The 16,889-nt window shown below is 46.5% G+C and overlaps 1 protein-coding gene across 2 annotated transcripts; it reads left to right on the forward strand.

Annotated features, from left to right (window-relative positions):
- The first annotated feature begins 5,414 nt into the window (after positions 1-5,414).
- Tmem109 (transmembrane protein 109) lies at positions 5,415-16,741 on the forward strand. Of its 2 annotated transcripts, XM_021151787.3 has the most exons (5): positions 5,415-5,588; positions 6,928-7,040; positions 12,894-13,141; positions 14,692-14,794; positions 15,240-16,741. In XM_021151787.3, exons 2-5 carry the CDS (start codon positions 7,019-7,021, stop codon positions 15,629-15,631), a joined length of 765 nt encoding a protein of 254 aa, XP_021007446.1. In that variant the 5' UTR covers positions 5,415-5,588; positions 6,928-7,018; the 3' UTR covers positions 15,632-16,741. The 2 variants fall into 2 exon arrangements, with proteins under 2 accessions (XP_021007446.1, XP_021007447.1); XM_021151788.3 differs by lacking the exon at positions 6,928-7,040 and having other exon boundaries at positions 5,427-5,588.
- The last annotated feature ends 148 nt before the right edge of the window (positions 16,742-16,889 follow it).

A 16,889-nucleotide genomic window follows, 5' to 3' on the forward strand; every position in this document is an offset into this window, starting at 1 on the left:
TTTTTTTTTTTTTTTTTCTTTTTTGCTTGCTGCTACAGGGCTCCAAGCCAGGCTCCCAAGGTCATTTCCCCACCATAAGAAATTATCTTGAATATCTCTTTTGGATCTATACTCCTATAGAGTATATGCTTGGCCCAGGGAGTGGCACTATTAGAAGGTGTGGCCTTGTTGGAGGAAGTGGGGATGGGCTTGGAGACCCTCCTCCTAGCTGCCTGAGGATGCTCAGTCTGTCCCTGGCTTCCTTCAGCTGAAGATGTAGAACTCTCAGCTCCTCCTGCACCATGCCTGCCTGGATGCTGCCATGCTTCCACCTTAATGACAATGGACTGAACCTCTGAACCTGTAAGCCAGCCCCAATTAAATTTTGTCATTTATTTATAAGACTTGCTTTGGTCACGGTGTCTGTTCATAACAGTAAAATCCTAACTAAGACAACTCCTTAGTTCAATGGCAGCCCTTGCTTCATTGCATACCCACCCCAGGAAGCCTAGTCATTCTTCCTGTTTGAGATTTAGGAAAACCACTGCCCCTAGAAATGGCTCAGTCACGTTTCTTGTTCAAAGCACTGTATTTCTTGCAGTTAACACACTGGGAATTTTAAGATCTGAGGCTTTTGGTTTGGCCACAGTCTCTCTGCAAATGACCATATTTCCCACAATTGAAGCACTGGCCCTTTTTATTCCAAGACCTCCAGCTATAGCTTGACCTATGATATTAACATGGTACATGTTAAACCAGTATCTATCATATCCCTTATCCATAGGTGTTGCTTGGGCCTTTAATGGTTCAATAACTTCTTTACAATCAGGATTTGCATTTTCTTCCTTTTTAAAAAGATTTTTATTTATTTTATATATGTGTGATGAGTACACTGTAGTTGTCTTCAGACACACCAGAAGAGGGCATCGGATCCCATTACAGATGGTTGTGAGCCACCATGTGGTTGCTGGGAATTGAACTCAGGACCTCTGGAAGAGCAGTCAGTGCTCTTAACCTCTAAGCCTTCTCTCCAGCCCCAGTATTTGCATTTTCAAGTGCCAAGGTTTCTATCAACACTTGTCTTGTATCAGGGTCTGATACAGCTTTGTTCACAGCTGCGACTAATCTTTGTGGAAAAAAAAAATCAGTGACAGCTTCTCCTGAGCCTTGTATAATCTTTGTAAATGAGATGGACTTTCCCTCCAGACTCTTCAACTTTGTTCTAAGCTCTTAAAGTCATCAAGCAACATTCTTCTATAGTAGCATCATCAAATTGAATCTGCTCTTGTATGTCACCGTACCATCCTTTACCTAGAAACTGGTTTTTGACTATATTCATTCCCCTTGCTCTGTTTCACTGTCCAATATTCTTCCCTCTGACATGTTAACCATTGCAACTGAGGACTAACCTCTAGTACAGCAGTCAACAATCCCTTCCAGTCTTGGGGAATAATTCAATTTTGAGTAAACTAGTTATTTAGAATTTGTTTCATATAAGGTGAGTGCATCCCATATGAGATCATAGCCTCTTTAAAATGTGTTAGATCTGTCATTTCTATAGGATGCCATTCTATCTCATCATAACCTGTTTCACACATTAGCAGGCATATGCTGTATGACTACTAGGAAAGCTGATGCTGATCTTCTAACCAAAGGCCACCTCTAACTCTAGCATTGCAGCTCGTTTGAGATTAACCTTTTCTTTCTTTCTTTTTTTTTTTGTTTGTTTTTTGTTTTTTGAGACAGGGTTTCTCTGTGTAGTCCTCTAGTCCTGGCTGTTCTGGAACTCACTCTGTAGACAAGGCTGGCCTTGAACTCAGAAATCGGCCTGCCTCTGCCTCCCAAGTGCTGGAATCAAAGGTGTGTACCACCAAAGCCCGGCAACCCTTTCTTTCAAAACAGGTAGTTTCATCAGATTGTCATCCCACTTTTTCAGCTTTACTCTGACCTGACCCTACTCTGGTACAGTTTCTTTCCCTCCTGTGGGATGCTCCCACTCTCAGGATCAGTCACCAGGACTGAGACTTTCCAGTGCCCCTCAGTTCCCAAGTGCATCCACCTCCACTTGCAGCCTCTCCAGCTGCCCAGTCAACTCTGAAATGCTTTCAGAAAGGAGTGAGCAATCAACCCCTTTTGTTTTTCCATTTCAGCGACTTTTTGTGTCTTAGGATCCTTAATTTTCACCCACAGTGTTTCCAACTGCTCAGCCAGTCTTTCAAACTTTTTTGAAACAAAATACACAAAAAAGAAAAATTAAAAACAAACAAACAAAAATCCCCTCTGGGAGCAAAGTGGGGGATATCCCAGCAGTAGTAGTAGTAGTAGTAGTAGTAGCAGCAGCAGTAGCAGCCATGATAAATTTCTTTGCTGGAGTCTTAAAAAAAAATCTACTCCTTATTCCCTGCCCTTTCCTCTACTGCATTTGAAATCCAAGATCTCATTTTTTTTTTTAAAGACTTATTTATTTGGGCTGGAGAGATGGCTCAATGGTTAAGAGCACTGACTGCTCTTCCAAAGGTCCTGAGTTCAAATCCCAGAAATCTCATGGTGGCTCTCAACCATCTGTAATGAGATCTGATGCCTTCTTCTGGAGCGTCTGAAGACAGCTACAGTAAAGATTTATTTATTACTATAAAAATACTTATTTTTTAAGATTTATTTATTATTATAAAAAAGATTTTTAAAAAAGATTTATTTATCATTATAAATAAGTACACTGTAGCTGTCTTCAGACACTCCAGATGAGGGCATCAGATCTCATTACAGATGGTTGTGAGACACCATGTGGTTGCTGGGATTTGAACTCTGGTACTCTGGAAGAGCAGTCAGTGCTCTTAACTGCTGAGCCATCTCTCCAGCCCCCAAGATCTCATTTTTATCCTTAACTTTCAAGCCCCACTTTGTGCACCACTTGTAACTCGTCCTTGCTACTTTGTGAGTTCTCCCTCTTCCACACTTGACCTAACAGAAGATAAGAGAGAAACAAAGATAGGGAGAGAAAAATTAGAAAACCCCCTGAATCTAATTTCTTTCCTTTTGTTTCTTCTTTGGCACTACTAACAAACCACAAACAAACTCCCTAAATGACCAATAACCACTACTGCCTATCAGGAAGCTCTAGCATTTATTTTTATTTTTTATTCTCTCTCTTTCCTTTCCTTTCATTTCTTTTTTATTTTATTTTAAGATTTTATTTATCTATTACATGTAAGTACACTGTAGCTGTCTTCAGACACTCCAGAAGAGGGCATCAGATCTCATTACAGATGGTTATAAGCCACCATGTGGTTGTTGGGATTTGAACTCAGGACCTTTGGAAGAGCAGTCAGTGTTCTTAACCGCTGAGCCATCTCTCCAGCCTGAGTGCTAGCATTTATATACCCTCTGCAAAGTTCACAGAATTCCAAATGTCACACAATTGCAGAAACTATCTGCAGCAGGCAAAGCCATGCCTCACATCCCTACCCCTGGGATTAAGACAAAAGCACATTCTTCTAATAATTTTATGTTTTTCTTTCAAAAAATAGTTTTATTCATTCTTATGAGTACACTGTAGCTGTCCTCATGCACACCAGGAGAGGGCATCAGATCCCATTACAGATGGTTGTGAGCCACCATGTGGATGCTGGGAATTGAACTCGGGACCTCTGGAAGAGCAGTCACTGCTCTTAACCACTAAGCCATCTCTCTAATTCCATCTTTTAGGGGTCTTGACTCAGGAAAGTAAGGCTAGCTGGGCAGTAGTAGTGTACACTTTTAATCCCAGCACTCCAGAAGCAGAGGCAGGCAGATCTCTCTGAGTTCATGGATAGCCTGGTCTTCAGAGCTAGTCCCAGTACAGCTAAGGCTACACAAAGAAACCTTGTCTCCAGTCCCCTACCAGTCAAAAGAATCAGAGTTGAAGTTTATTAAAGAAGTTATTAAAAGTTTATTAAAGAAGTTTATTAAAGTTGATACATATTTTTAGGAACATGATTTAACAGAGGAGGTGGGGGAGAGACAGAGAGACAGAGACAGAGACCAGGAAAAGAGTAAGACATAACCAAGTGTTTATATAGGATTCTGAAGAGGGAGTCACAAATGAGTGTCGTACCATTAGCTCATATAAAACATTCTGGCAGCTCTCAAGTTATGTCTTAAAAGGGTTGTTAAGAATTGTTTTTTTTTTAATCCTTTTCTCTCTTTCTGATAAGTGATATTATAGGATGGCTCCAGAAGTGACTGGGTTAGGAATATAATCTAGTAAAATATAACTATGAGCCACTAGGAGGATTGCACCCTCTAGGGGAGGGCTATGACAGGTCCTTCTTACTGTAAATGGAAGTTTCTAATGAAGTTCTTAGAAAATTGTTTTACAGCTGGGAAGAGAGAAACACCTTAAGTAGTTTTTGATTCTCAGTTGATGGGAGGTTTTAACAAGACTCCTAAGCGAAGTCCTCCTTTCCCTTCCAATGTTCCCATACATTTCTAATATGTGTCCCTATATTAATTTCCCAAAAGGCACTTGCAAACTAAAACCAAGTCTAGAAAGAACCCAGAAACACCACTCCCACCCCCATCACCCCTGAGATCTTTTCCACTAAGGCACGCCTTACAACCTGGATCCAACCTCTGGGATCCACACAGCAGGAGAGAACTGACTTCCATAGGAGTATTGTATTGTGCCTGCACATCCGAACACATGCATAGAATACATAACTACACGTAATTTTAAAATTTATGGGTTGGTGAGATGGTTCAGCGGTTAAGGGCACTGACTGCTCCTCCAGAGGTCCTGAGTTTAATTTCTAGCAACCACATGGTGGTTCACAACCCCCTGTAATGGAATCTGATGCCCTCTTCTGGTATGTCTGAAGACAGCTACAGTGTATTCATATAAATAAACCTTTAAACAATTTTTACATCTCCGCCTACCTCATCCACAAAGCTACCTCAGTGTTCTACGGTTTTAAAAAAACAAAACGAACAAAATAACCCCAGGGCACCTGGGCTGCTTTCCTTTCCCTAACAATTGTAAGCAAAGCTTTGGTGGTCACCCACACATTTAGGGTGAGGTTTTGCTCTCTCCCAAAGCATATGAGTTTCTCCAAGGTCGTACACCGTTAATGTGCCCACTAACACCTTGTGCCTTTCCCCCCTGATGTGCCATTTTTAGCGTGAAAGGTTTCTCAGCCCTCCAAGTGCTCGCCAGCGCCCCGCCTTAGGAAGTACACTTCCAGGGAGGAAACTGCCGCCCTAAATGCGTCGCAGACTCGGATCTGCACCGAATCCCGCATCGAGCACCAACTCTACCCACGCCACAGCCTCGACAGTTCTTTCTTTCCCCTTTCTTGCCAAAGGCTTCGCTTCCGTTCCAACTCCAATTTCCGGCGCCATTCTTCTCTTGGAAATATTTGGGAGGGAAAAAACACGTACAAACCATAAAGGAGCGAGCAGAGCGCATGCGTCCACGGTGCCTGCCCCAGGATCAGAGAGACCTGCCAGTCTCCTCCGTCGACCGCCCCGCGCATGCGCAGACTATAAACCAACACCCCGGGAGTTGAGGCGCCGGTTTGGTGGCGCGTTTTCTAGCGAAGTCCCACGTGAAGGATAGCGGTGACCGGAGCAGGGTGAGTGAGGGCTAAGACCAGGGCTGTAGATGCAGCTTAAGGGACAGATTTGCAGGAGGTAACAGGGCGGAGCCGCAAGGCCTTGCGAGCCCTAGTGGGGAGGGGTCGAACGTGGGACGTGGGGCTTAACAAGTATGGGACCCAGATCCTCGTTGCTATGCAACCAGGGGCGTTGTTACTAGGTAACCCTGGAGGAGAGTGTTTCCCGGGATAAGTGGGTTCGAGCGCTGAGGTCTAGCTCTCCGGAGGGAGCAGCTGCCAGATTTGGGGGATGAGGCCAGTGCTGAACTGCACACCTCCCCCAGCCCCATGGTCCAGCCTCCTGCCGCCTCAGTTGGAGCCCCCCTCAGGGTACCCTGACCTCATGGGCCTCGCGACGCCACTATGGAGTGCTTGGCAGGGGATGTGCTGTTCGAAATAGCACATGCCACTGACCCTATTGCCTGGAGTCTGGGCCTTGGGAAGGGAGCGGCAAGGCTGCACCCCCCCTCCCTTTGCAAACACCCTGCCCCACAAACAGTTGCTGGGTAGCAGCTGTCAGGGGGTTAGCTAGGGCTGCCTCCGACCTGCCAGAACGCTGACTTCATTCTCCTTAGTGGTGACTTCGCCACGTTTAGGACCTTCTATCTCAGCTGTGCTTCTCATGTGGCTGTCGTATATTTGGACTGACTATTCAAATAACCTCCTCCCCTTCCCCCCGCCACCTCTCCATGTCTTTATGTCCTACACTTGTGGCTTCTTGGCAGGGCTTCTGATACTCATTTAGCAAGCACTTAGTCATTCTATGCTAGGTGCTGGGGATTCCAAGAAAAGTTAATGTCAAGTTAGTCTGAGAGTCACTGGGAGGCTGTGGGACAAACTTTGAACACAGTGCTTGCACAGATTATCTAACTTCTTGAAGTAACTCTTAACCCAGTTTCAACAGAACTTACATTTGAGGAGATTGAATTTCAGATAGGTTAAGTAACAGGTGTAAAGGTAGTGGTGGTTAATTTGTGATAGATCTGAACCTGTGTCCTTTGTACAGAGAGCTCTTAGGAGACTTTGCTTAAAGTAGACTTTTCTCTGCGTTGCTGATCTTTGCAACCACTGTTTGATTATGCCTCAGGAATCCTGGGGAGCTTTAAAAACAAAACAAAAGGCAGAGCTCCTCCCTGGGAGGGTCTGAGTGGGTTGCCTGGATGAGGCAAACATCCTTGTTTAACAGGCTATGCAGGCAGGTCAGATGGGCAATCCAGAGTGAGGATTGCAGATCCACAGGACTGCTGTGAGTAGTGAAGGAACAGTTGGGGCCAGCAGAGGGCACCAAGTTAGTTCTTGCCCCTGTGGTGATTTATAGCGCGAAAGGAAAAAGAAGAGGAAGGAGCACTGACTGGAGGTAGTGTGGACAGCCCCACCCCGCCCTGGCAGAGCAAACCACAGCTGAACATATGGGGACATCTCACCACCACAGTAAGTAAAGCAGTTCCCCAGCTGAGACTGTCCCTACTAAGCTGAATTGCAGTTGTCTGAACAGGAGTGGCCAGTCTCAGTGCTATCTCTGGCTGTCCCTTCTTACCTTCTTGGTGTGTAACCTGTAAACTCTCAGTGGGTGGGTCATCTTCTAGTATGAAGGCTTTTCTTGGAAGGTTTGGGTATCTTCGGCTTTGAGCTCGATGGTAGGTAATGGAACGGTATGTTCCCATGGGCAGAGAGCAGGTCTTACCAAGGCAGTGTGGACGTGTGGGACAAGCAAAAGGGCAAGCCTGAGCTGCTGGACTTGGGGACACGGTCCCTATTTCTGTTCTAAGCAAAATGGGGCGTCATGATAACTGTAGGGCTGGTGAGATTCTCCATGGGGGGAAGGGACTGGCCACTAAGCCTGATGAACTGAGTCCGATCCCTGGGACCCACATGGTGGAAGGAGAGAACCAATTTGTTTAAGTTGGTCTTTGGCTTCCACACATGCAGACATACACACTTGTATACACACACTGTTCTTTTGTATCTAAGTGGTAAAGTGCTTGCCTACCTGTTAGCTCTGAGTTTGATTTCCAGCTACACACACACACACACACACACACACACACAGATTGTCATAAAAATTAAATGAAGTAGACAACACTTAGTAAATTACGAATCACTATTAAAATTTGATAACTTATACACATTTCCATGTGTGGAGTACTTCCTGTTTGAGGAAACAAAAAAGTTTCGGACATGTTTCCATCTTTCAGAGGTCAACGCTGTTTGTCTTTTAATGGCCATAGCATCTTTCTGTATTAATATTTTGATGAGGGCTAGTATGTATGTCCCTCAGTTGGTAGTATTTGCTTTTATATACAAAGCCCTGGGGCCAGTTCTTAGTGCAACACACAGGTAACACACACATGGCACATACCTGTAAACTCAATACTTGGTGGAAGAAGGAAGATCAGGAGTTGAGAGTCATCAGCAGCATGAGGAGTTCGGGCTAGCCTGGGCTACAATCAGGCCCTGACTTAAACAGCAAAACTGCAAAGTTCTTAATGAGACATGAGGAAGCATGATGATGGTGGGTCAGATTCATATTGCCTGAGCCTCACTTAAAAGAGGAAAGGAAAGGAAAGGAAAGGAAAGGAAAGGAAAGGAAAGGAAAGGAAGAGGAACTGATAAAGAAAGTAGCTTGCCAGTTTTCTTCACACCCAGTGTTCTCCAGAATCCTGTGAGATTCCGGCACACTTCAGCTCACCTAGAAGAGCAGTGCTGTCCTCAAGGTGGAGGGGTTAGTTCAAGGTTCCCTAGACTGGGGCAGGGGGCTGCTTTAAGTTGAAACTGCCCCAGAGAACAGGCTGCTGTGGGAGTTGCAGCTCATGTCACCCTGACCTTCTAGTAGGGAAGAGACGACACCTGATTCCTCCTGTTGGAGGTCCTTGGATATAGGATCCAACCCAAGATAGCAGGCCTGTTCTTTAGGGCCCCAATCATGATTGTGACCCAGATACCTTAGGAACCAACCCCTGTTTTCCGCAGCTCCTACCAGTGGCAGGCAGGAACCATCTGGCTCTTGATTTGTGCCAAAGAGAAGAAGATTCTTTCAGCTTGAGGCTTTTTTCACTTGAACTGTGTGTCTTGCAACTCCACTTGACCTTGGGGGGGGGGGGTGTCAGGCAGCTGTTTCTGGTCCAGAAGCTACCCCAAATGAAGTATTTTTAGAAGTCTTTTTTTTTTTTTTTGCACCTTCTCTGCCCAAATGGTGGAACATCTTTCTCTCTCTGCTATCCCAGATGACTCTAGATTTGCAGCCAATTCCCCCGTACTCTGATAACCACACATACTTCAAAACCTGGCTTCTCCACCGCCTTAGAGCTTCGTCTCAGCCTCTGCTCAGAAGCTCTGACTCACAGGAACTCTCTGGAGCTGCAGGTGTCCTTTTGAGGCCGAGGTAGAATGGGTTTTACTAGAGCCCTTTGACGTTTCTCCAGCAGAGTGGCAAAGAAGAAGTGGGCCTGCAAACATTCTTCTTACCTACTCCTTACCTGCTTCAATAAGTTGCTGCTTGCTGAATCTTCACTCACGTGTGGCATCATGTTGTGGATGAGATCAGAGCACAAAGCACAAGGTGCTTGGGCAAGTTTTCACCATAATTCCCAGAGATGGTTGGTGAATGCCAAGTGTGTTCTAGCTCATGGATAATCTGTTATGTGACTTTATAAGTAACTTCTAAAATTGAACACAGTTCAGCAAAGAGGTTGTGGACCAAGAAGGAGTGCTCAGTCGATCTGTCTGAATTCATAACTTGGTTTTCCCACACACTGCCTATCTTTCCTTGATTTCATCATTGGGATGACAGTGCCTACTCAATGATAAGTATCTGTCAGACTGAGAAAAGTAGTGCATGCAAGACCAGTGTCTTGCTTTTTATTCCTATTAATCTTTCGTTAAGGGCTGGCTGTTCCTGAACCCTTTGCTTATTTTGGCAATACAAAGTTGAAGTCATTCTGCATCAATGGTGTGATAGAGTATACCAGCAGTTTGCTTGCACACACACCCACACACCCCAGCAGCTGGTTTTCATCTACCCTTCCTTGCTCAGATCTCATATATCTCTTATAATTTAATGCATGGGACGTCACCTTTGTCAAGATCATCAGCCTTTTGCATGGCTTCCTGCATCATCTCCAGAGGATAAAGGGTGAAAGCAGCCCTTTCAAATATATGGTCCATGTCAATATCTCCATTTTTAAGAAAGCTTTGTAGATAGCCAAAGGATTGGAGAGAGAGAGTAGTTGCCAAGGGAACCAGTCATGTCAACTCTTTTGTTGGTACCTATCAGGAGAACAGGCGACTACTGATTGAGTTGATTCCAATGGCTAGAGATTTTGTTGATCACACTTATATAATATAATGAAACTTCTAGGAAAATACAGATAAGACCAGATTTAGAGAGCTTCCAGATCGCTAACATATGGTGGAGACCTTCTGAGGGTGATGTACCTAGGTAGGGCATGGCAGCTCTGCACTCCTTCTTCCAGACCTTGTGCTACCATCTTTACAGCTGCTGTTCATCAGTATCCTTTAAATATTTGTGCTTATCCAGTGAACCTAAGCGCTTCTCTGAACTCTTGACTCTCTTCAGCCAATTGAACCTGACAGAGAGGTCCAGGGACCTTGACTTACAGTCAGACAGAGCACAGATAAAATAAGCTGGCATCTAAAGTTGTAGACACAAGTCCTGCCTCTCATTGCTCGAAAGCAAACACTTGGGAGAGAAGAATTGGTGGGAAAGAAATCAGATTCATTCAGGGCCTGCCTCTGAGAAAACAGGGGTGTTGGCTTCAAGTCTCCATCTTATGGAATGTAGTTATATAAAGAGGTTTGTAGAGAGGAAGGTATAGGGTGGGGGTGCTACATGCTGAGTGGGGTCTTCTCACCTGGGGCATGCACCCCCCCCCCTTTTTTTTCTTTCTGGCCAAAATGTCATGATGGACCTTGACTCCAACCTCCTGGGCTAGTTCCTGTAGTTCTTAGATGGATATTACTTGTCTGTAAGTTAGACTTTGGAGCCATTTATATGTTTTGTATTAGTTGGAGCACAGAATTAAGGAACAAATAAGAATATTACACATCCTGATATAACCCAAAATTCACCAGCTGTTATGGATTCTATACATATAAAGATTATTTAAGCCAGTGATGGGGGCATATACCTCTAATCCCAGCACTAGGAGGCAGAGACAGGTGAATCTCTGAATTTGAGGCCAGCCTGATCTGTAGAGTGAGTTCCAAGACACTCAGAGATACACAGAGAAATCGTGCCTCAAAAAACGAAAAAAGGAAAAAAAAAGATTCTTTAGTGGTTGATTATCTGTCTGTCTGTCTCTGTCTGTCCTTTTACGGATTCAACCCACGGCCATGCACATGGTAGGCAAGGCATCTGTCACTTAGCTACCTGCCCCCAGCAACAGTTGACATTTAATCACTATAGTGCATCTTCTCTTCAGAGGTTAGCAGTGTATCAGTGGGTAAGAGAATGGGAAATCACCCTGGAAAGGATAACCCTGGAAAGGATAACCCTGGAAAGGATAACCCTGGAAAGGATAACCCTGGAAAGGATAACCCTGGAAAGGATAACCCTGGAAAGGATAACCCTGGAAAGGATAACCCTGGAAAGGATAACCCTGGAAAGGATAACCCTGGAAAGGATAACCCTCTAAAGAAGGGTCACATTAGTTAGGTGTGATCAGCCAAATCCCCGGTTGTAGGAATTAACTCAGTCATTAGCCATCCTTCCTCCTCAGAGGTTAGGGATGAGAGTCTCAATCCTCTAAAGGCATGGCTGGTCCCCTTGGTAATTACCTCCCTATTCCTGTGGTTAGCTAGGGAGTGCTCTAAAAATGGTCTTATTATCATGGAAGGCATGTTGGAAAGGGCTGTCTTTCACCCTTCGTCTCTGAAGATGCCAGGCTAAAAGGCTAATTACTTTGACAAAGGAATCTTTATTCTTTTTGTGTATTATATGAAATGTGTGAGCTCTGAGCCAGGAAGGGTAGACAAAAAGCAAACTGCTGGTGTGTGTGTGTGTTTATATGTATGTCTGTATGTATATACTAGATCATGACCATTGACACAGAATGACTTCAACTTCCCACTCCCAAATAGGCCAAGGGATACGACTCCGTCTTCAGGTTGGTAGTGTCAGAAACTAGACTTAGTTGAATTAGAAGATGTTCAGTGCAGAAGGGATTGCTTGCTTGCTGAGGATAAGAACAGAACAGAACACCTCGGACAGGTAGTCTCTGCAATCTTATGTTGACTGTGGAGTAACAGTGGGGGAAAAACAGCGTTTGGCCTTAGAATGGATCTCAACTTTAGAATTATTGAAGAGCTGGTCTCTATGACCAGGTCACACAGAGATAGTGCCATTAGAACCAGTGTGCTTAGACATGGACACTGACATGCCACTCTCAGGTGATGTCACTGAGCAGCCCCAGTTGTGATCCACTGAATACTTTATCCTCCACCAAGGGTAGGATTTGGAAGCAGAGGCTTGGGTTGAAATCCTTCTAAGCCCAGTGACCTTGCACAAGTGCTTACCTGCAGTCTCTTTCTTCACACCTGTGCCCACAGGGGCCAGGGAGAAAAACCACCTTGCATAATGGCCCCACAGAGATACTGTTGCAAATGCAGCATTCTTGTGTCTCTGTTAACCTGTAAATGCTTTATTTTATATTGCTGTACAAAGTGGTAATCCTACTTATTTGCTCTTTTTAAGTGACTTTTCCCTATCATCTTTGGCTTAAGTACATTATGTGCTTCTGAGAATGAAGTCTTTAGAGATTTAAAAGTCACATATGTTCTTGGTGCCTACGATGTAGAGACAGGCCTTCAGAAGATGAGTCTGCAGTGAGATTTTGGCTACTTTAAGGCACAGGGGCCAAGTGGTGGTGGAGCACGCCTTTAATCCCAGCGCTTGGGAGGCAGAGGCAGGTGGATTTCTGAGTTCGAGGCTAACCTGGTCTACAAAGTGAGTTCCAGGACAGCCAGGGCTACACAGAGAAACCCTGTCTCGAAAAACAAACAAACAAACAAACAAATGGCATAGGGTAGTTCTTGCTGGTGTATTGATCTGGTAGAGAATACAAAAGAGGAAGCTGTAAATCAAATGGTTGTGCCAGCATAGATTCCAAGTTGTGGTTCATCTTTTTTGGTAAACAGTGCATTTAGGTTTGGCTGGAATGTCTGCCGTGGGCCAGGGGTGAAGAAGGGGAATAACAGATCAGTTGGGAGAGTAAAAATGTTCATTGGTTCTGGCTCACTGCCTACCCTATGGCCCTGTCTTGGCAGACACAAACATGGCAGGCGCACACAGCACTCCGTTATGGAGCAGACATCTGTTCAAAGCTGTCCTGATGGTCCTCGTGGCCTTTCTCCTCGTCCACTCCGCCGCATCAGCCCAGTCTCATCGAGAGTTTGCCTCACCCGGTCAACAGAAGAAGGAGACCTCAGCTGATATTTTGACCCAGATTGGCCGATCTCTGAAGGAGACTTTGGATACCTGGCTAGGGCCAGAGACCATGCATGTGATTTCAGAGGTAAGAAAGGTTGTGCCTGTGGTGGCTGTGTGCAGAAAGAAAAGGAGAGACATTGTCAATGCCACCTCACCTCACCACCACATCTTTTGTCCTAGTTGCTACTGCCTAGAGAGAGCCCCACCTTCCACAAACACATCCTGGCACTTCTGCCTCTTGTAGGCTGATTGCCTGGTTCTTGCCTTCCAGGCTTTTTGCACCAACCCATCTTTCTCCAGGCTTGGTCCATTTGGCCAGAAAGGCTACAAAATGAGCTACCCTTATAAACTCATGTTGGTGGGTACCCATAACTTCCGACTTGATCTGAGTCAGACCTATCATCTTGAGCTGGCAGAGCTCAGAGACCTGAGTCCCAACTCTTCACCTGTGAAAGTGAGGTGGAGCTCATGAAGGGCCAATGGCAGGGTCACTTCTTCCACCCAGTGCCATTTCTAGTGTGGTGTCACACCCTTCTGATAGTTCATACTGGGCTGGAGAGATGGCTTAGTAGTTAAGAGCACTGACTGCTCTTCCAGAGGTCCTGAATTCAATTTCCAACAAGTACATGGTGGCTCACAACTTTCTGTAATGGGTTCTGGTGGCCTCTTCTGGTGTGTCTGATAGTTCATACCAAAGTGCCAAGCCAGTGATTTATAAGATCTGGAATATAGGGCTGGAAAAATGTCTTAGTAGGCCAAGTGTTTACTATGTAAGCGTGCAGACATGAATTCAGATCTTCAGAACATACATAAAAACTGGGCATGGTGTATATGTCCATAGCCTCTAGCAGTGGAAAGCGGGGTGAGAAGAGTTAGGCAGATACCAGGAGCTGGCTGGCTGGCTGGCTGGCTGGCCAGACTAGCAAGCAGAAACTAGAGCTCCAGGTTCAGTAAGTGTCCCTGGCTCAAGAAACAAGAGAGGCTGGCGAGGTAGCTCAGCAGTTAGGGAAGCTTGCTGCTCTCAGAGGACCAGAGTTTGGTTCCCGGCGCCCACAGATGGTTTACGACCAATTGTAACTACAGCTCCAGGGGATCCAGCATCCCTCTCCTGGCTTCTTTGGTTGCACCCCACCCCGACACTTATTCATATACACATATGGACACAAATAAAAATGAACTCTTTTTTTTTTTTTTTTTAAAGCAAGTGGAGAATTGAGGAAGGGAGTCTGATTCAGCTTCCAGGCTCTACATGGCCCTGGGTAGCTACGTAGGCAGACACACAAATCCATAATGCAGTGTAGTTGTCCCAGCCCTGCATGAACATTCTTTCACATACCCTTATGATTCCCTTGGAGGCCTCCAGTTTCATAGGGCAGCTACCATAGGGAGAGAGTGATTCACACACAAGTGCTCATCCTGCTACCTCCAAAGCAGCTCAGCTGACCGACTGATGTCCGTCTTAGATGTCCTGGATTCTGGGTCAGTGAGGAAGTGTGTCAGAAGGACCCCTTCACTGGACTCAGAGTCCATGGATCTTTTCACCCAGACCCGTTTCCACTGGGGAAGAAACAGGGCAGAGACTTCCCTGCAGGTGTGGGCCAGGCCTCCTCCATGATGGCTTTGTCTTTTTCACAGACCCTGTTGCAGGTGATGTGGGCCATCTCATCAGCCATCTCTGTGGCCTGCTTTGCCCTGTCTGGGATTGCTGCCCAGTTGCTGAGTGCCCTGGGGCTGGATGGTGAGTTGAGGGAATGAGAGATAGCCAGCTGTGCCTGACCTTGCTGTTAGCGGGGGGGGGGGGGGCGGGCTATCTGCATGGGGCTAGACAGCTGTTTGCCGATGTCCCCAGAGGTACAGTAGAAGGGGAGGCTAGAGATTCTTACCACTGTACAGAGGTTTACTTGTGTTGGACATTGTGCAAAGATGTACTGTCTCCTCTTTGGTTAACCACAGCCCGTGGAGGCACACACACTGTTCTCATATAACAAATAAAGCTCCATTTCCAGTAGTCTTCCGGGAGTCCCAATCCGGAAGATTGGGATTCAAAACTGTTTCCCAACCCTGTAAGGATGGGCTATGCCTTTGTAATTATGGCTGTTGGGTCCCTTTTGCTTCACTCTTTCTTGTCCCTCTTTGCCCTCACCACATTGCTAGGTTGCTGACTCTGTCCTTTTCCCTTTCAGGTGAACAACTCACCCAGGGCTTGAAGCTCAGCCCTAGCCAAGTCCAGACCCTTCTACTGTGGGGAGCAGCAGCACTGGTCATCTACTGGTTGCTGTCCCTGCTCCTAGGCTTGGTCTTGGCCTTGCTAGGGAGGATCCTGGGGGGTCTGAAACTTGTCCTCTTTGTCGCTGGCTTTGTGGCCCTGGTGAGGTCTGTGCCCGACCCATCTACCCGGGCCTTGATGCTCTTGGCCTTGTTAACTCTCTTTGCCTTGCTGAGCCGGCTCACTGGCTCCAGGAGCTCAGGGAGCCACCTGGAAGCGAAGGTGAGAGGGCTGGAGCGCCAGATAGAAGAGCTTAGAGGGAGGCAGAGACGAGCAGCCAAGATGCCCAGGAGCATGGAAGAAGAGTGACAAGGGCGTCCCCAAGAGACACCCTCACCGTACCAAAGAGCTGAGCTGCTTCTGGGTCTCTCGGCCCTCCTTGCAGCCCCCCTGCCCTTTCCTTGCCTTGTGTCCAGAATCCTTCACACCTTTACCCCTGCGCTAGCCCCTGGCTGAGAGGAGAGAACCTGTCCTCTGCCGGTGCTCAGTCAAGTGATGGCTCCCTGCCCTTCTGTGCTCCCGGCCTGCCTCCCCCAGGGCAGGTTGGAGCCCTCAGCCCTGGCTTCTGCTCTCAGCCAACACCACTGCCGCTGATCTCCGTGATGATTAACCTGCTGCTTCCTTATACAAGGCCTGCCCAGGCTAAAGCTCCTGTTTGACCACCCCCTCCCCACTACCCCACCCCTGCCCCAGGTCTTTTCTTCCTGCTCCCAGCCACACTACCATCCCAAGTCCCTTGAGGCCCTCTCTGTCTTCCTCATTGCACTGCAATGGGCAGGGGCAGGAGATTGGAGACATGAGGATGAAGGGGGGAGGAAAGGGTCCCTGGAGGCCTGTGCATCTATGCTCTGTTACAAGTGCCTTAGCAGGAGTCAGCAGCACCCTCCAGGTGCCCCTTGCCACACTGAATGTGGGAAAGTGTGCTGTGGCTACTTCGTGGCCAGAGTGAGCCCCTTACAGAATCCCCACTCCAGCAAACAAAGCAACGACCCTGCTGGGATTGTCAAATCTCCCTTGAGGGTTTCAGAGACCTTGAAAAGGGCAGGAGGACCTGCTGTCTTGCAGTTTTACCCCTGTCCACTCTCTGCCATCCAGAAGCAAGCGTTGGTCAGTGTTGTGTCCCAGTAGCTGGGAAGGGCATGGCTTTGCCCTGATCTGTTCTGCAGGGCTAGGAGTGAGCCTGCCACTAACCCCTCTCCACCACTTGCTCACTCTTGGCCTTGGCCTTGGCCTTTAGGTTCCTGGTGGAGGGAGATAACCCATGCCAGGACCAGCACAAGATGTGAAGAATAAATGCCTATTCTTACTGAAGGTTTGATGTGGAATCATGGCTGCAGTGATGTTTTTATCAGCGCTTGGTGGTTTTAAAGTGCATGCTATTTTATTATCTTCTTCTGAATAAAATGTATTTACTCAAAAGTCTCTGCTGCTGAACTCTCTTCCTTCTGGACTTCTAGCAGAAATCTGTTGGGAGGCAGGGAGGGCTCAGGAAGGCAGGATGTACCTGGTACCTTTCCCCCTAGGACCCTGGAGGGAGGCATGCACTCTCTTGGAAAGCTTGCAGATC

The sequence above is a fragment of the Mus caroli genome, unplaced genomic scaffold, assembly GCF_978045245.1.
Source record: "Mus caroli unplaced genomic scaffold, Mus_caroli_1 scaffold_20, whole genome shotgun sequence".
NCBI lineage: Eukaryota > Metazoa > Chordata > Mammalia > Rodentia > Muridae > Mus > Mus caroli.

What these genes read in the sequence shown, in the direction of transcription:
- Tmem109 (XM_021151787.3), top strand. Translation starts at nt 7,019, where the DNA reads ATGGGGACATCTCACCACCACA. An exon ending in GGGGACATCTCACCACCACA is followed by an intron (nt 7,041 to 12,893) that starts GTAAGTAAAGCA and finishes CTGTCTTGGCAG; the next exon opens with ACACAAACATGGCAGGCGCA. An exon ending in CCATGCATGTGATTTCAGAG is followed by an intron (nt 13,142 to 14,691) that starts GTAAGAAAGGTT and finishes TCTTTTTCACAG; the next exon opens with ACCCTGTTGCAGGTGATGTG.